Below are 19,933 nucleotides of genomic sequence, written 5' to 3' on the forward strand. Positions count from 1 at the left end.
TGGAGAACAGCCATTACGCTGAGCCCCACACAACTGAGCCAACCTTGCTTTTGAAGAGCACAGGTCTCACCGCCTACTTCATTTATGAACTATAAAGCACGACATAGTCTGACTTCTACTAGAAAACAGTAATTTCAGTTGAATTTCAATCTCTTAGCAGGTCCATCTATTCAATTTTCTATCTTTTTTTTTTCCTTTTACACAACTTTTCTCTTTCTTGAATACAGAATGAGAAAAATACATTTTTATTTTTAATTTTTATTAAAAACATTTTTCTTTAATTTTTTCTACTATATTCTTTACTTTTGTGTAATTTTTTTCAAATTCTATTTTACTCCCATCATCTCATTTTAGTCTAATTCAGTGTATTCGTTTTTTCAAATTCTCAAATGATTTCATTCTCCTCCCCTTTTTTTCCTCTACTCTGTCAAACCATTCTCAACATGCAGACCAAAACACACCTAGGATCTAGCATCATTTATTAGATTTGTGTGTGTGTGTGTGTTTTAATTTTTTAATGTTAATATTTTTTTATTTTAATTTTTTTAACTTTAATTTTTCTACCTCATTAATTCCTTTTCTCCCTTCAAAATGACAAAACGAAGGAATTCACCTCAAAAGGAAGAGCACGAAGAAACGAGAGCCAGGGATTTAACCAACACAGGTACACGCAAGATGTCTGAACCAGAATTTAGAATAACAAAAATAAGAATACTAGCTGGAGTTGAAAATAGATTAGAATCCCTTTCTGCAGAGATAAAAGAAATGAAAAATAGCCAGAATGAAATTAAAAATGCTACAACTGAGCTGCAATTATGGGTGGATGCAGCAGCAGCAAGGATGGATGAGGCAGAACAGAGAATCAGCAATATAGAGGACGAACTTATAGAGAATAATGAAGAGAAAAAAAGAGGGAGATTAAGGCAAAAGAGCACGATTTAAGAATTAGAGAAATCAGTGACTCACTCAAGAGGAACAACATCAGAATCATAGGGGTCCCAGAAGAGGAAGAGAGAGAAGTAAGGGTAGAAGGGTTATGTGAGCAAATCATAGCGAAAACTTTCCTAACCTGGGGAAAGACACAGACATCAAAATCCAGGAAGCACAGAGGACCCCCATGAGACTCAACAAAAACCGACCATCAACAAGGCATATCATAGTCAAATTCACAAAATACTCAGGCAAGGAGAGAATCGTAAAAGCAACAAGGGGGGAAAAAGTCCTTAACCTACAAGGGAAGACAGATCAGGTTTACAGCAGACCTATCCACAGAAACTTGGCAGGCCAGGAAGGAGTTGCAGGATATATTCAGTGTGCTGAATCAGAAAAATATGCAGCCAAGAATTCTTTATCCAGCAAGGCTGTCATTCAAAAGAGAAAAAGAGATAAAAAGTTTCCCAGACAAACAAAAATTAAAGGAGTTTGTGACCACTAAACCAGCCCTGCAAGAAACTTTAAGGGGGACTCTCTGAGGGGAGAAAGATGAAAATATAAAAAAAATGAATAAAGACCAAGAGCAACAAAGATTAGAAAGGACCAGAGAAAACCACCAAAAACTCCAACCCCACAAGCATCATAAAGGCAATAAATTCATATCTTTCAGTACTCACTCTAAATGTCAATGGTCTCAATGCTCCAATCAAAAGACATAGGGTAACAGAACAGATAAGAAAACAAGACCCATCTATATGCTGCTTACAAGAGACCCACTTTAGACCTAAAGACACCTACAGATTGAAAATAAGGGGATGTAGAACCATCTATCAGGATAATTGTCAACAAAAGAAAGATGGAGTAGCCATACTTCTATCAGACAATCTAGACTTTAAAATAAAGACTGTATCAAGAGATGCAGAAGCGCATTATATCATAATCAAGGGGTCTATCCACCAAGAAGACCTAACAATTGTAAACACTTATGTGCCAAAGGTGGAAGCACCCAAATATACAAATCAATTAATCACAAACATCAAGAAACTCATGGATAGTAATACCATAATAGTAGGAGACTTCAACACCCCACTCACAGCAATGGACATACCATCTCATCAAAAAATCAACGAGGAAACAATGGCTTTGAATGACACACTGGACCAGATGGACTTAACAGGTATATTCAGAACATTTCATCCTAAAGCAGCAGAATATACATTCTTCTCCAGTGCACATTGAACATTCTCCAGAATAGAACATATACTGGGACACAAATCAGCCCTAAGTAAGTACAAAAAGACCGAGATCATACCATGCATATTTTCAGACCACAGTGCTATGAAACTCAAAATCAACCACAAGAAAAATTTGGAAAGGTAACAAATATTGGAGACTAAAGAACATCTTACTAAAGAATGAATGGGGTAACCAAGCAGTTAAAGAGGAAATCAAAAAGTATATGGAAGTCACTGAAAATGATGACACCACAACCTAAAACCTCTGGGACGCAGCAAAGGCAGTCATGAGAAGAAAGTATATAGCAATCCAGGCCTTCCTAAAGAAGGAAGAAAGATCTCAGATACACCACCTAAACTTATACCTTAAGGAGCTGGAAAAAAAAATGGCAAATAAAACCCAAAACCAGCAGAAGACATGAAATAATAAAGATTAGAGCAGAAATTAATGCTATTGAAACCAAAAAAAAAAAAAAACAAACAAACAGTAGAATAGATTAATGAAACCAGAAGCTGGTTCTCTGAAAGAATTAACAAAATTGATAAACCACTAGCCAGTTTGATCAAGAAGAAAAAGGAAAGGACCCAAATAAATAAAATCAAGAATGAAAGACGAGAGATCACAACCAACACAGCAGAAATAAAAACAATAATAAGAGAATATTATGAGCAATCATATGCTATCAAAATGGGCAATCTGGAAGAAATGGACAAATTCCTAGAAACATATACATTACCAAAATGGAAACAGGAAGAAATAGAAAATTTGAACAGACGCATAACCAGTAAGGAAATCAAATTAGTAATCAAAAATCTTCCAAAAAAATAAGAGTCCAGGGCCAGATGGCTTTCCAGGGGAATTCTACCAAACATTTAAGGAAGAGTTAACACCTATTCTCTTGAAACTGTTCCAAAAAATAGAAATGGAAGGAAAACTTTCAAACTCTTTCTATGAGGCCAGCATTACCTGGATTCCAAAACCAGACAGAGACTCCACTAAAAAGGAGAACTATAGACAAATTTCCCTGATGAACATGGATGCAAAAATCCTTAACAAGATATTAGCCAACTGGCTCCAACAATACATTAAAAAAATTATTCACCACAACAAAGTGGGATTTACACCTGGGATGCAGGGCTGGTTCAATATCTGCAAAACAATTAATGTGATTCATCACATCAGTAAAAGAAAGGACAAGAACCATATGATCCTCTCAATAGATGCAGAGAAAGCATTTGACAAAATACAGCATCCTTTCTTCATAAAAACCCTCAAGAAAGTAGGGATAGAAGGAGCATACCTCGAGATGATAAAAGCCATATACGAGCGACCCAATGATAATATCATCCTCAATGGAGAAAAAATGAGAGCTTTCCCCCTAAGGTCAGGAGCAAGACAGGGATGTCCACTCTCACCACTGTTATTCAACATAGTATTGGAAGTCTTAGCCCCTGCAATCAGACAACACAAAGAAATAAAAGGCATCCGAATCGGCCAGGAGGAGGTCAAACTTTCACTCTTTGCAGATGACATGATACTCTATATGGAAAACCCAAAAGATTCTACAAAAAAACTTCTAGAATTGATTCATGAATTCAGCAAAGTTGAAGGATATAAAATCAATGCACAGAAATCAGTTGCATTCCTATACACCAACAATGAAATGAAAGAAGGAGAAATCAAGGAATTGATCCCATTTACAGTTGCACACAAAAACATAAAATACCTAGGAATAAATCTAACCAAAGAGGTGAAAAAATCTATATACTGAAAACTATAGAAAACTTATGAAAGAGATTGAAGAAGACACAAAAAAATGGAAAAAGATTTCATGCTCCTGGATAGGAAGAACAAATATTGTTAAAATGTTGATACTACCCAAAGCAATCTACATATTCAATGCTATCCCTATCAAAATAACACCAGAATTTTTCACAGAGCTAGAACAAATAATCCTAAAATTTGTATGGAAACAGAAAAGACTTTGAATAGCCAAAGCGATCTTGAAAAAGAAAACCAAAGCAGGAGACACCAAAATTCCAGACTTCAAGCTGTAATCATCAAGACAGTATGATACTGGCACAAGAGCAGACACTCAGATCATTGGAGCAGAAGAGAGAACCCAGAAATGGATCCACAAACGTATGGCCAACTAATCTTTGACAAAGCAGGAAAGAATATCCAGTGGAGTAAAGACACTCTCCTTAGCAAGTGGTGCTGGGGAAACTGGACAGCAATATGCAGATGAATGAACCTGGGCCACTTTCTTACCCCATTCACAAAAATAAACTCAAAATGGATGAAAGACCTAAATGTGAGACAGGAAGCCATCAAAATCCTCAAGGAGAAAGCAGGCAAAAACCTCTTTGATCTTGGCCATAGAAACTTCTTACTCAACATGTCTCCAGAGGCAAGGGAAACAAAAGCAAAAATGAACTAGTGAGACCTCACCAAAATAAAAAGCTTCTGCACAGCGAAGGAAACAATCAGCAAAACTAAAAGGCAACTGACAGAATGAGAGAAGATATTTGCAGGTGACATATCAGATAAAGGGTTAGTATCCAAATTCTACAAAGAACTTATCAAGCTCAACACCCAAGAAACAAATAATCCACTGAAGAAATGGGCAAAAGACATGAATAGACATTTCTCTAAGGAAGACATCCAGATGGCCAACCGACACATGAAAAAATGCTCAACATCACTCATCATCAGGGAAATACAAGTCAAAACCACAATGAGATATCACCTTACATCTGTCAGAATGGCTCACATTAACAACTCAGGCAAAAACAGATGTTGGCGAAGATGCAGAGAAAGAGGATCCCTTTTGCATTGTTGGTGGGAATGAAAGCTGGTGCAGCCTCTCTGGAAAACAGTATGAAGGTTCCTCAAAACCTTCAAGGTTTTGAAGGTTCCTCAAAAACCTAAAAATAGAACTAACTTATGACCCAGGAATTGCACTACTAGGCATTTATCCACGGGATACAGGTGGGCTGTTTCGAAGGGACACATGCACCCCCATGTTTATAGCAGCACTATTAACAATAGCCAAAGTATGGAAAGGGCCCAAATGTCCATTGATGGATGAATGGATATATATATGTATATATATATATATATATATATATATATATATATATATATATATTGGAGTATTACTCAGCAGTCAAAAAGAATGAAATCTTGCCATTTGCAACTATGTGGGTGGAACTGAAGAGTATTATGCTAAGTGAAATTAGTCAGAGAAAGACAAAAATCTTATGATTTCACTCATATGAGCACTTTAAGAGACAAAATAGATGAACATAAGGGAAGGGAAACAAAAATAATATTAAAAACAGGGAGGAGGACAAAACAGAAGAGACTCAAATATGGAGAATAAACTGAGGGTTTATTGTTGCACTATATGCTAACTAATTTGGATGTAAATTAAAAAAAAAATAAAAAATAAAACAAGTTAAAAAAATAAGTGTGATGTCAAATGAAATTGAAATAATAGAGGTAAAAGTGGTGTGAAACTATTTCTCCCCACTGTTATCTCCTAGTAAGTTAAAATGCCTTTATTTAAGTTGCTTATCTGCAAAATTGAATAATTATGGTCTACCCTGTAGATTGACTCTGAAGATCAATAATGAGAATGACTATGAAGGTAGTGTGTCCATGGTGCCCAGCATAAAATAGGCATCTGGTAAATATAAACTAAATATTATTTTTATGGTGATTATGATAATGATTATTACTGTGATGAGTGTTGTATTATTCAACGTAAAGATGCAAGCATCAAAAATAAAGTCTAACTTGGGGAAAATACATGTTCATAGTAGCTTTATTCAAAATCAAATCTGTAAAACACTAAAATGTCCATCTGCAAATAAATGAATAAACAGCTTATTATCTGTGATAAAATGGAATAAGAATCAACAATAAAAGTAAACTGTGCATACAGATAACAAGAGAGAATCTCAAGAGGATTTTTGCAAGTGAAAGAATCCAGACATAAAGATTGCACGCTTTATCATTTACTTTACACGATCTTCTCTTAAAGACAAACTGAATGACAGATCAACTTAGTGATTTCCAGAACCTGGGGTTGTGGGTAAAGAGTGAACACAAAGAGATAAAAGGGAATTTTTGTGAGTGACAGTAATATTCCACATCTTGATTGTGGTGGGTACATGACTAGAAGTGTTTTTCAGAACTCATCAAACTGCACATGCACATCAAAACAGCGAATTACTGTTTGTAAGTATACCTCAAAAAAACTTACCTTACATATATTAAGTAGATTGTATAAACACAATGGTAGCAACAATATTTTGGGGAAATGTACACATACCAACAGTTCAAATATGTACACTTTATTTACCATCCATGATTTACTTTGGTGATCTTTCTACTTTTATTATGAGATAAATATTTTTATGTTGGCTGCATAACCATTTAGTAAACTTCATATTAAAAAGTACAGAAAGAAGATAAGAATAAAAATGTCATGTGATTTGAACTAAAACAAGAGAATATATCCAAATCCCATCACCTACTACTTCCATATCATTTAACTTTTATATGTTTTCAACTATTCATATATGTAAGAAAAGTAGTGTCTACTATAGGTTCTTGATGGTGAGATACCTTAGAAACATATTTATATCAGTTGGCCATAGTGACACTGTATGCTTTCCTTCTCTTTTTTTTTTTAACTAGTACAGGAAATTTAAATGAGATATGGACTCATAGGAATCATTTTCAAATGATTTTCAAATGGTACTTGTTTTATATTATATGATTAAAGAAACTAATCACAAAAGTCTATTTCTACCCTGGTATTTACTATTTGTCAGTATCCCTAGTTCAGTTACTGATTGTAGGAAGGGAGTAGGGAAAGACTGTTTGGCTGGCAGATAACCTGGTACCAAGATTAGTTTTTTTGCTGTTTGTCTCACTACTTTTCTACATGATCCAATTACATGACCATATATTGTACAGTGGCTAAACTGTATAGCAGGTAGAATGTCTAAATAATAAACAGGAATGTTGCCTAGAGTAGTGGAAGTGGACTAAGATCATTGTTGATCCTTTAGTAATTACTTAAACTACTTAATAAGTAAAATTTATGTTTTCTGTAATGAGTGGATGCCAAACCATCTTCACTCAATTGGATATAGTGAGATATACATTTTAATAGTGAATCTGCCTTATTCATTAATATGATTCTCAGCCCATTTTATATATACTTTCCAATTTATAAAACTGATCACAATATAACCCATATCAGTTTCACTGACTTACGATGGTTGTGGAGAAAATGGAGAGGGAGTAACATAGAAAACATACAAATAGAAGTCATTAAATATATTTATAATTATTTACTCACCCTTCCCCTTTTGAGCTCCACTTGTCGACTTTTAAATAAATTCGCATTTGATCTCAAGACTTAAAATTTTTTGAAATTAAACAATCTCTGGACTCTTCTTCGTATTTGTTGGGTCTTGATACTGTAAATAATGGGGTTCATCAAGGGTGGGAAAAGGATATAGATGTTGCCCAGGAGGACATGTACCCATGGTGAGAGGTGTTTCCCAAAGCGATGCACCATAGTCAGACCAATGATTGGGATGTAGAAAACAGAAACAGCACAGATGTGAGATACACAGGTCTGCAAGGACTTCATTCTCTCTTCTCGTGATGCAATAGCTAAGACTGCATGCAAGATCATAATATAGGAGATAAGTATGAGCACTGCATCCAACAACAGGTTGCTAATTACCAGGGCAAGACCATAAATGCTGTTGAAACGGATGTCTGAACAGGCCATTCTAATTAAGTCTTGGTGCAGGCAGAAAGAGTGAGAAAGGATGTGGGGGCGGCAATAATTTAAGAACTTTAGGCGAATGATGACTGGAGGTATGAGTAAAGAACTCCTACATAAGATTGTCACCCCAATTTTCATGATTTTGTCATTAGTTAGGATGGAAGAATAGCGTAGTGGGTTGCAAATGGCAATGTAACGATCAAAAGCCATAGCAAGGAGGACAGAGGATTCCATGAAGGACAAACCATGGATGAAGTAGGACTGGGCAATGCAGGAATCTAGGCTGATCTCACGAACGAATCCCCACAGGATCCCCAGCACCGTGTACATGGTAGACAGCCCCATGCACAGATCAGTGAGGGCCAGCATGGCCAGGAAGTAGAACATGGGCTGGTGCAGGCTGGGCTCTGTCCGGATCACATGCAGCACCATGCAGTTTCCCAGGAAAACCGTGGCATAGATGGAGGAGAAAGGGATGGAGATCCAGAGATAGTGAACTTCTAGGCCAGGAAAACCAGTGAGAATAAATCTGGAACTATTAACATTAAAGATAGAGATAGGAGACATTAGTAGACGATTGAAAATATTTCTACAGAGATGTTACAATTAGATTAGTTTATGATCTCCTAACTTCTAGTAATGTTTGTCTGCCTTTGAGAAGAAAATAAAGTAAAATATAATACAATTTCCTTAAGTGTCGTAAACTCAGACAAATAGAGACCTATTTCTGTATTCTATAAGGCAAAAATCCATTGTCTAGTCATAGCTTTTCCAGGACTAGTGATTAGGTATGTCAAGAGACTAGGGGGTTTTATGCAGAAGCAATGATGTTTCTGGGTCCACGGGGTTTGGATTTGGGCTGGACTTGTGGGACTCTCTGTTTATTCCTGAAGGAAGATAACATGTGACCTGTGTGTACTGTTACCATGGTTGTCATTATCCTCAGTAAAATGTGAAATGCATTGCTAAATTTTTCTCTTGGTTACCACGACTATTTATTTCTCTACCCCCAAGGGGCCATAAGATCCCAGAGGAAGTAGACTGAGTAAAGTAATCTGACTTTGCGGGAACATTACAATTTAGCCAAGAGAAGCCTAACAAACTAGGGGGAATCAGAACTTTTTTTGCACATTCTAAATTGTTTAACCCCTCTCTAAATCATTTACCCTTTTTAGTCATACTTCATTATATTTTTCTTTGTTTTTAGGCATTTCATTATTCTGTATGAGATTTCTCCTTTTTCTGACCTTCACAATGTTTTTATCTCTTATTTTTTATATAACATAAATGATATTTTAAACTGTAAAGTACCAAACCAATACTTTCTGTCAGGTAATAACTTGGAAGAGAATAGTTAAATCATATGGTACGTATTTGTTTCACTTTTGACAATATTTGTCAGCGTGTCTTCCAGGCAACTGTACCATTTGACTTTCGGACCAGCAGTGTATGAGAATTATAGTTCCTCTATATCTAGGCCAATACTTTGTACGGTCAGATTTTTATTTGTTTTCTTTTGTTTTGCTATATTAGTAGATGTGTAGTGATATATCATTTTGGTTTAAATTCGCACCTCCCTTATCAAATTTTTTTTTTGCATCTTTTCTCATGATTATTTGTTGTATATACTTCTTGGTGAAGTGCTTTGTCAAATAATTTTCCCTTTGTGATCAAGTTCTGCTCTTCTTATTGAGTTTGGAGAGTTCTTTACACATTTAAATTACAAAATCCTTCACAGATACATGATTTGCAACTAGTTATTTTCAGGTTGTTAATTGTCCTTTATTTCTCTTAACAGTGACTTTTGCAAAACAAAGTTTTGCAAGAGTAGCAGAATTCTTTTTTTTTTTTTTTTTTTAGTGTTGACAGACTCCAATTTATATGTTTTTTTTTTTTTTTCCTTTAAGGAATATGCTCTTGTTATTATATCTACAAACTGTCAAATCCAGATCATGAGATTTTCTCATGTTTTCTCCTAGAAGTTTTACATTTAACCTTTGGTTCTATAATCCATTTTAAGTTAATTTTTATACATGGTGTCGAGTTTATTTTTATCTTTCAGTACTTCCACTTTGGAAAAGATTATCCTTTCTTGATTGGTTTATCTTTGAACTTTTGCCAAAAGTCACTTGAATATGTGGTCTATCTGACCTCTCTATTCTGGTATTAATCTATGTGTTTATCCTTTTAAACACCACACTACTGTGATTATTATGGCTTTATAAAAGTCTTAAAATCCAGCAAAGTCCTCCAAATTTGTTCCGGCTACTATATAATTCCTTTACCTATACATACAAATATTGCAATACACTTGTAAATACGTGCATAAAACTCTCCGAGATATTGATTGAGATTATTTTTTTTTTAATTTTTTTTTTCAACGTTTATTTATTTTTGGGACAGAGAGAGACAGAGCATGAACGGGGGAGGGGCAGAGAGAGAGGGAGACACAGAATCGGAAACAGGCTCCAGGCTCTGAGCCATCAGCCCAGAGCCTGACGCGGGGCTCGAACTCCCGGACTGCGAGATCGTGACGTGGCTGAAGTCGGACGTTTAACCGACTGCGCCACCCAGGCGCCCCTTGATTGAGATTATTTTGAACCAAACATAAAACTGGAGAAATTTGTCATGTCTTCCAATCCATGAAAATGAGATATTTAAATGTGTGTATATTTTTTATTTTTCCCATTACTATTATGAAGTTTTAATTCTACCATTTTGAGTGATTTTTTTTTCAGATTTAATACCAAATATTTGATTTGGGGTATGCAATTATAATGGCATTAATTTTTTTTTATTTCAAAGTTAGATTGTTAGACTTCTGCTTTCTGTTCTGACATGTAAAGGCTTTGGAAGTTATCACTCCCATTTTTACAGCAACAACAATAAAAACAAAACAAACTGAAAACTGAAGGGTATGCTTCCTTTTTGTTTCAGATTTTATATTGTAAAAAACTGCACTTTTCCTGGGGTATTTAGTGCCGTGTTTTAAACATTTTTGTTGCTTTGGGTGCCAATTTCACTTTTTGAAATGGCCTCCAAGCATAGTACTGAAGTAAGGTCTTGTGTTTCTAAGTGCAAGGCTGTGATGTACCTATCTTGCAGAGAAAATACGTGTGCGACATAATCTTCCTTCAGACATGATTTGAGATGCTGTTGTACGTGAGTTCAATGTTGATGAATCAACAATATGGTACTTCCAGAAAAAAGAAAAAGAAATTCCCTGGTGTGTCTGTATTATCGAGAAAGGGCTAAAGTAATGTGTGTAATGCATGGTGAAACAGGGGAAACAATGAAAAAGCAGCCACATTTGTGGATTCAGGAGATGACAGCCGACAAAAACTGCATAGCGGCGATCATTGTGAGATTTAGAAATTTAGGTTTAGGAAAATGTTAACCCCACTCAGCCAGCGCTGGCTGGCTTGTGTGCTTAAATGGCAACATGGCATGAAGAATGTGCAACTTCAGGCAGGGCAGAGACAGTAGTTCAGGAAACTGTAGAAGAAAGTTAAAACATCTCATAAATGTTCTGCAGGTAAAGGGTTTTGTGCCTGAACAGGTTTTCAACACTGTTGAGACTGGCTTGTTTCACAGAGACACTGGTAAGGGAACAATTTTTAAAAGAGAACAGAATAAGTGAACCTATATAATACCACAGTGTTTCTGTTAAATCTATTAAATGCAAAACGCTGTTATACTCAAAAAACGTTGTGACTAAGGGTTACCTTTTTCTTCACCTTTTATTTTTCTTGGCAGCAATACTTCAGTACTCATTAATTCAGTGTTTGTGGCAACTTTATAACCATGAAAAAAGAATTAACTTGTAAGTGTGCATTAAGGATTTCAATATATATATAGAGAGAAATACATATAGATGCAAAACCCAGCTCAATTCTCTGAGAGAGCCTGGAAACAGTGATTCCTCAATAGATATGACCCATTTGGGGAGACTGGGTGGCTCAGTTGGGTAAGTGTCTGACTTCAGCTCAGGTCATGATCTCACAGTTTGTGAGTTCGAGCCCCACGTCAGGCTCTGTGCCGACAGCTTAGAGCCTGGAGCCTGCTTCGGACTCTGTCTCTCTCTCTATCTGCTCCTCCCCCATTCATGCTCTATCTCTCTCTGTCTCTCAAAAATAAATAAACATTTAAAAAAAGAAAATAGATATGGCCCATCTAGCATGCAATTCTTAAACTTCTAGGTACTAATCTGTATGAAAAGGGGATCTGGGGGTGCCTGGATGATTCAGTCAGTTAAGCATCCGTCTCTTAATTTTGACTCCACTCATGATCTCATGGTTGGTGAGATCAAGGCCCACATCGGGCTCTGTGCTGACAGTGCAGAGCCTGCTTGGGATTTTCTTTCTCTTACTCTCTCTCTTCCACTCCCTTGCTTGCTCTCTCTCTCTCTCTCTCTCTCTCAAATACACGTTAAAAAAAAAAAAAGAAAGAAAAAAAATGGGCATGAGCACCTGGGTGACTCAGTTGGTTAAGCTTCTGACTTTGGCTCAGGTTACGATCTTGCCATCTGTGGGTTTGAGCCCTACATCGGGCTCTGTGCTGACAGCTAGGAACCTAGAGCCTGCTTTGGATTCTGTGTCTCCCTCTCTCTCTCTCTCTGCCTGTCCCCCACTCGCACTCTATCTCTCAAAAATAAACATTAAAAACAAAAGAGAAAGAAAAGAGGATTTAGCTTTCTGTGAAAATGGATGTTTATAGGGCCATGGTAGTGAAAGTACACTGAATATACCAAATGTACCAAACATAATTGTACCAAAAATTAAGAAGTGCTAAAATATAAAAGCCAAATTATGGTGCTTTCACTGACTAAATCTGGAATATAAATTGAATACTAAAAAATGATAGTGACTGATAATTACCTATTGAATAAAATATAAAACAATGACTATAAGATATTTATATAGTCTCAAGTACTCTCCTACAAAATGCTTATTAAAAGTGAATGGAATGGAACACCTGGGGGGCTCAGTCAGTTAAGTGCTTAGCTCTTCTTTTCAGCTCTTCTTTTCACGACCTCAAGGTTTGTGAGTTCAAGCCCTGGGTCAGGCTCTACACTGACAGTGCAGAGCCTGCTTGAGGCTCTCTCTGGCCCTTTCTCTGTCCCTCCTCTGCTTGTGCTCTCACTTGCTCTCTCTCTCTCTCTCTCTCTCTCTCTCTCTCTCTTTCTATCTCTCCCCCTCTTTCTCTTTCAAAATAAATAAATAAACTTAAAAAATAAAGGGGAAAAGAAATATATATTAATTTATAGTAATGAATCCTGGAAGACCCTACTTGAAAAAATAATTGATCATCATCAGTGTTTGGACAAATTCAAACCACACACAGCCTGAACATATGCATGAGAAGAATAAAACCTCATCTTCATTACATTCCTATATAATTTGAATCTAACCATGAGTATGAATCAAACACACTCAGATGAGAAGTATTCTATAATGACTTGTAACTTTCAAAAGTTTAAGAGTTATGCAAATCAAGGAAAATCTAAAGAAATTTCACAGGGAATAAAAGTAAAAATATAGGAATACTAATACACACGATTCGGAACTGCATTTTATTTTACTATCAATTACATTGATGGTACAATTTGAGAAAGTTTATCTGGGGTCTGATAATTGGATGACAGCAATATGGCAGCATTGCCATAATTTCATGATGATGATTATATTATGATTATGTAGAAGAATGACCTTCATTGTAGAAAACAATGGACTTTGGGTAGAAAATTTATCATTAAATCATTTGCAAAAATGCTCTTTATGCTCTACTCAAAACTTTTCCCCAAGGAAAAAAATGGAAAATATCTCAAAAGAAAAAATGAAATTTGAATGAAGTAGCTACCTATAATTTTATATACAGCACCGGTGAATGATACAAATATGAGGAGAAGAAAATATTTTAAGTATTTCACACATGAGTGCAGAATTAACCTTATATTACTGACACATAAGTAAATATTTTAGCAATATGTTTTGTGTCATTTTTGTAGCACTTTTCCCTAACATTTTTATATATGGTTCTTTATATTATACCTGTCAAAAAGTAGCTCAGGGGCTCAGAAAGGGAGACATGTTTACCGAGGAATTTAGTGAACAGTGAAAGTGACATTTAGGGAAACACAATGAATAAGTCAAATGTAAGCCTTATGGAAATATTTTAGTTGATTTCAGACTGAAACTGAGACTAAAAATTCCTCAGAATTCTGATACGATCTTGTCCCCTTGGGTGTTTACTTCTTGCCTCCTTCTGAGTGGGTATTAGATTTTCAGTTGACACACTGAGTCCCCTTCCCTCCAAGATAGAAAAGATCTGTGGACTCCGGGAAACACTACCAGTTGTCCTTTCCTCTCAATTCCAAGGAACTGCTAACCTGCAGTGACCAGGTGGAATCTTCCACTTGCATCAGCCACCAAGAGGGAAGAGTGCCTCCCAGGAGCCTGGGTCCACCCGGCCCACACAATCCTCTCATTCCTTCCTCATAAACCGGAGACTTCTGACTCCTTGTGCCACAAGCACTGGCCACAGGACAGCGTGCAGAGGCTTCCTCGGGACAGCAGACCAGGAGCAGCCCTATGCTCTCAATGACTTTGCCACTGTCACCTGCTGTGTGTCCTGCAAGCGGCTCAGAGGGACTAAAAGCAAATGAAGGGCATGATCTGATTTGCCCACAACGGTCAGGACATTGATTTGCTCCCATAACCTGAGACCTGATACCAAGGAGCTTCCCTGTGAGACCGTCCTGGGCTGTAGCTCCTCCTGGAGAGGGGGCTTCCCTGGCGTCTACGTTAGCTTGACCTGTGCTACAGTGTGAGGACCTGTGTTAGACTCAACTGCTCCCACACAGCAGACACTTTGACAAAACTGTCAGTGAATATTGATCTCATCTTGAACATTACCTTCAAATAATCATGCCTGCTTCTTCTGCTTCCATTATCAATACCTCAATATTCATTCTCACGGGGTTCCCTGGCCTGGACCACTACTATCCCTGGTTTTCCATTCCCTTCTCCTCCATCTATGCCATGGTTTTCCTGGGAAACTGCATGGTGCTGCATGTGATCCGGACAGAGCCCAGCCTGCACCAGCCCATGTTCTACTTCCTGGCCATGCTGGCCCTCACTGACCTGTGCATGGGGCTGTCCACAGTGCACACGGTGCTGGGGGTCCTGTGGGGGCTCAACCAAGAAGTTAGTCGAGATGCTTGCATTGCCCAAACTTACTTTATCCATGGTCTGTCCTTCATAGAGTCTGGGGTCCTTCTTGCCATGGCCTTTGATCGCTTCACTGCAATCTGCAATCCTCTGAGATACACATCCCTCCTGACTAACAGTAGAGTCATTCATTTCATGGTGGCCATTTTGATGAGGGCAGCTTTGTCCATTCTCCCTGTCATCATTCGCCTGAAGCTCTTCCATTACTGCCGCCCTCACATCCTGTCCCACTCTTTCTGCCTGCACCAGGACCTGCTCCGGCTCGCCTGCTCTGACATCCGCTTCAACAGCCTCTATGCCCTGGCTCTGGTGATCTGTACCTTGTTGTTAGACGCTGTGCTTATTCTCATCTCCTACGTTTTCATCTTGCACACAGTGCTGGCAATTGCATCCCGCGAGGAGAGGCTCAAGTCCTTGCAGACCTGTGTGTCCCACATCTGTGCTGTCCTGGTCTTTTACATCCCCATCATTGGCCTCACCATGGTGCACCGCTTTGGAAAGCATCTCTCCCCTTCGGTCCATGTCCTCATGGGCAATATCTATATTCTCTTTCCACCCCTGATGAATCCAATCATCTACAGTGTAAAGACCCAGCAGATCCGAAGCAGGATGAAGAAGTGGTGTTCCCTGAAAATGTAGTAAAACCCTTGGGTTGATCAGCAAGAATGTTTTAAGATCAGAAGAGTAATGCTACTTCCCATGTGTGCAACAACTTACAATTTGAATAACTTATTGGAGGGTTTGTTCTTTTATGAGGTCTTGGATATTAAGGAACTTAAGAGATGTTCTAATTCAAGACAGAAAATAGAACTAACTTTTTCCAATACACATTCCAGAAAAGATTTCTGAATGTCTGCTATAGGATAATCATGGCCATTATAGATGTAATAATAAGTGTCTTTGCATTTTGTTGACATGTTCTTGAAGCGTGTTTGCCATATGAAAATTGTGACCCTCAGTTCAACAATATTTTCATTCCACTTAGACACACCACTGTCTAAAATTTTGGAAACATGCCTATTTAGATTATTCAATTAATTGGGACTTCAATCAAAATATATAATATGGTGTAATTGGACTTGTTTTATTCCTAAAGGTGAAGTGCGGAACATATGAATCTACTATGCTAAGCCTTCCCCCACTTTTATTACTTTTTCCCCATTAGTGGTAATGCAAGTCTATTACAGGAATTTTGAAATAAAAAGATATCCCATCCCTCTATTCCAAAGACTTTATTCTTACTTCTTTCCATGCTATAAAGATGTGACTTCATTCCACATTAAATGTTCATTCTTCATTTTTTCACTAAATATCATGTCAAGAGACTCTGGCTGAGAGCACCTGGCAGTACCCTCCTCGCGATGAAGACTGGGATAAAGATCTGTGGGAACAGACCAGCAAGCACCCCATTTGTCTGGGGTACAACCAACTACCATGGCAACAATGGCCATGCAAGCAACATAGTTACGGAACATAAGAATAAACTGTCTTCAGGCATGCGTGTTCCCAAGTCTCTGCCATATGTTCTGCCATGGAAAAACAATGGGAATGCACAGTAACTGAATATCTATCTCATCAAATGCCAGATCCTAGAAGACTCTTGCTTCTTCCTGCTACCAGTGAGTTCTTCATTTTTTTTCCTCCTAGTCTAATTATAGAAAGATAAACTGTGACTTTCAAACTGACAAGTACCTTTTGCTTTTTTTCTCCCTGCTTTGAGTTTCATTTCATTTGATGCAGGAAAGAACCTTCAAACTCAGAAGAACTGTTTCAAATAAAGCATCAACATAGATTTAAAAAAAAAGTGGACATCACATCTCACGGGTGTCGAGCCCCACATCAGGCTCCACACCAAGCACAGAGCCTGCTTGGCATTCTCTCTCTCTATCTCTCTCTGCCCCTCTCTTGCTCTCTCTCAAAATAAATAAATAAAAATTTTAAAAGAACACTTCAGGTTTTCAATATTTGTTTGTTACTGGACCCCTAAAAGCTGGTTCTTGAGTCTCAGTGTCATAGAAATGAAAACTGAAAGGGAGAGAAAAAAATAGGTAGAGTTTATTAGAGAAAGCTTGTATACAAGGGAACCAACAAGAAAGAGAAATGTCGCTCTCAAAAGGGTAGTGTGTACAGCTTATAAAGGCACTTTTCCAAGGTTTGAAAGCCTTGGAGTAGGGAAGTGTCCTTCAGTCCCACGATCATTAGCTTATACACATTACTCTAATGGCCACGAGGCAATCAGGATGCCCTTCTTCACAGTCCAGATTTTTTAAGAGTGTCTGAAAAACAGAAATACTTACGCAGGCAGGCTTAAAATAGTCATTTCTGTTTAAACTTTTTCTTCTGTTTTTGTTTAAACAACTGTTACTCCCTAATCCTCTTATCTCTTGTTTGTTCTCTTTCCTGGAAGGAGGTATCTGTCTCTAAACCTATGGAAACTTTTAACACTTGCCACAGATCAGAGACTTTACAGGAATTATGCTCCTCTTGTTTTCCCTATACTGTCTCATGTTGACAGAGAAGTAGATACAGATACAATGTATGTAATGAGTGTGATCTAAGTGGATAGGTGTGGATGTGTGGATGTGGGTGTATATCCCCTCATTCCTTGTCCTCTGAGTGGTGCTTTGAGTAGAGATTCCCCAGTAGCAATGTGTCTAAATGATGCCTTTACTGTCTCTCTGCCAAGTGAACCCTAATCAACACAAAGTAGGAAAGACTTTGGCTTAATCAAAATCTAATTCTACAAGCCTATAGGGTTTTGAAATTCCATTCTGGTGATATGAGTTTATGTCAACTACTTTTATTAGATTTAGGGCCCTGATGTCATGTACCTTCTTTGTGTTTATATCACTCTTCTCCAAGTCAATAGAAACCACCTTAAAAATAGAGACGGAAAAAAAAGATGGAGGTCTTGCAGAAAAGCCCCCCAGCCTCAGCTACAATCCTCTCTAATGAATGCTGCTGCACACCATCAATAGTCACTGCAGTCTTAAGGTCTTAAGGGCACTAGACCATCTAAAGTCAACAGTGTCTTTGCTGATAGCACAAATCCTACCAGGAAAATCTTGCCAGCCTTGCAAATGTGCCTACTGCATCATCTGGGTTTTCATATGTATCGTGAGGAACTTTAAGATAATATCAATTAGAAAATTATGGATTAAATTGTCATTTGGTGTTCTTAGTTTTACTCAACCATCTTTAAATATGATCTCACTTAAGTATTATGACTTATTATATTTTATTTTTCACTTACACAAAATCTGCTTAACTGTAATGATCTACCCAAAACATAGCCTAAGTTTCCATCTTCTCATATGTCCAACAAGGTATCTCCTTGACATTCTAAGAGAGTATGGATTATTCAGTGGTGCCTGGGTAGCTTAGTCGGTTAAGCGTCAACTCTTGATTTCAGCTCAGGTCATGATCTCATGGTTTGTGAGTTCGAGCCCTGCATTCCACATTGCACATTGGCAATGTGGAACCTGCTTGGGATTCTCTCTCTCTCTCTCTCTCTCTCTCTCTCTCTCTCTCCCTCTCTCTGTCCCTCCCCTGCTTGCTCTTTCCCTAAAACAAATAAACTTAAAAAAAAAGAGAGTATGGATTATTCAGTTAAATAATATGCAAATTGTTAAAATATGCTAAAAATGGACTGCATAAAATTAAGTTGAATATTCTAGAAGAACTCTAATATAACATTAATTTGGTTTAAACTTTGCAGTTGAATTTACTTCCAATACATTACTCAGATGGATTGGGAAAATCGTGAATAAACTCTGAGAATACACTTCACTCTGCTTCACGATGCTTTTTATTTTTATGACATTATAAAATATTGGAGACAAAAAATTTGAACAGTGTCTTTTAGCATATATTGGAAAGAAAGGTCATAATTGAAAATAGGTACATATTGGGGCGCCTGGGTGGCTCAGTCGGTTAAGCGTCCGACTTCAACTCAGGTCATGATCTCACGGTCCGTGAGTTCGAGCCCCGCGTCGGGCTCTGGGCTGATGGCTCAGAGCCTGCAGCCTGCTTCCGATTCTGTGTCTCCCTCTCTCTCTGCCCCTCCCCCGTTCATGCTCTGTCTCTCTCTGTCTCAAAAATAAATAAACGTTAAAAAAAATTTTTTTTTAAAAAGAAAATAGGTACATATTTCAAGAATTAGTGGTCACTGGCCTTAAGTGAAAAAAATGGATGTAATTTTTGTTTCCAGGGACAATAAAATTCATGTGTTACATGTAAGTTTTCAAATAACTCACTATATTAATTAAAACTTAAAAAAATACAAATTGTTGATTTTGTAGTTGACATTTTTAGAAAACCAGGATCAGAGGATAATATTTGAAAGACAAGAAGTGTGCACAAAATGAAAGATTTTGAATTCAATACACATATTTGCTACCATTTGTTTGATCTTATATTTCCTGCACCTTTCTACAGTATTCCTCATAGCTTAAATAATTTTAAGAATTATTTTAATAAAGGAGAGAAATGTTGTTACAGAACAAAATAACATATTTTGGTATCACACAAAAACAGAAGAGACCTCTTATAAACCAGTTTCAACTGATTAAAACTCTGTAATATTCTTTTATTTTACCACATTTTCCCCTTTAGAAATCAAATACTATTATAGTTTAGAGTTTTCTTTTGCATTTTCCTTTAATTCCAAAGCTGTTTAGTTCAGCCAGTCCTGCCTTCAACAATGAAAATAAGGAACTTT

General features: G+C 37.2%; 2 protein-coding genes across 2 annotated transcripts; one reads left to right on the forward strand and one right to left on the reverse strand.

The window, feature by feature from the left end:
• Positions 1-7,606: 7,606 nt before the first annotated feature.
• On the reverse strand, positions 7,607-8,551 carry LOC123602472 (olfactory receptor 51V1-like). The gene has a single exon (XM_045486956.1). It carries the CDS (start codon positions 8,549-8,551, stop codon positions 7,607-7,609), a length of 945 nt encoding a protein of 314 aa, XP_045342912.1.
• A 6,338-nt stretch (positions 8,552-14,889) lies between these two features.
• LOC123602473 (olfactory receptor 51V1-like) lies at positions 14,890-15,908 on the forward strand. The gene has a single exon (XM_045486959.1). The coding sequence runs from the start codon at positions 14,911-14,913 to the stop codon at positions 15,850-15,852; it is 942 nt and encodes a 313-aa protein (XP_045342915.1). The 5' UTR covers positions 14,890-14,910; the 3' UTR covers positions 15,853-15,908.
• Positions 15,909-19,933: the final 4,025 nt, after the last annotated feature.

Source organism: Leopardus geoffroyi, chromosome D1, assembly GCF_018350155.1.
Source record: "Leopardus geoffroyi isolate Oge1 chromosome D1, O.geoffroyi_Oge1_pat1.0, whole genome shotgun sequence".
Classification (NCBI taxonomy): domain Eukaryota; kingdom Metazoa; phylum Chordata; class Mammalia; order Carnivora; family Felidae; genus Leopardus; species Leopardus geoffroyi.

Bases quoted from the DNA above. Each gene is read 5' to 3' on its own strand.
- LOC123602472 (XM_045486956.1), bottom strand. From the start codon at position 8,551: ATGTCTCCTATCTCTATCTTTAATGTTAATAGTTCCAGATTTATTCTC.
- LOC123602473 (XM_045486959.1), top strand. From the start codon at position 14,911: ATGCCTGCTTCTTCTGCTTCCATTATCAATACCTCAATATTCATTCTC.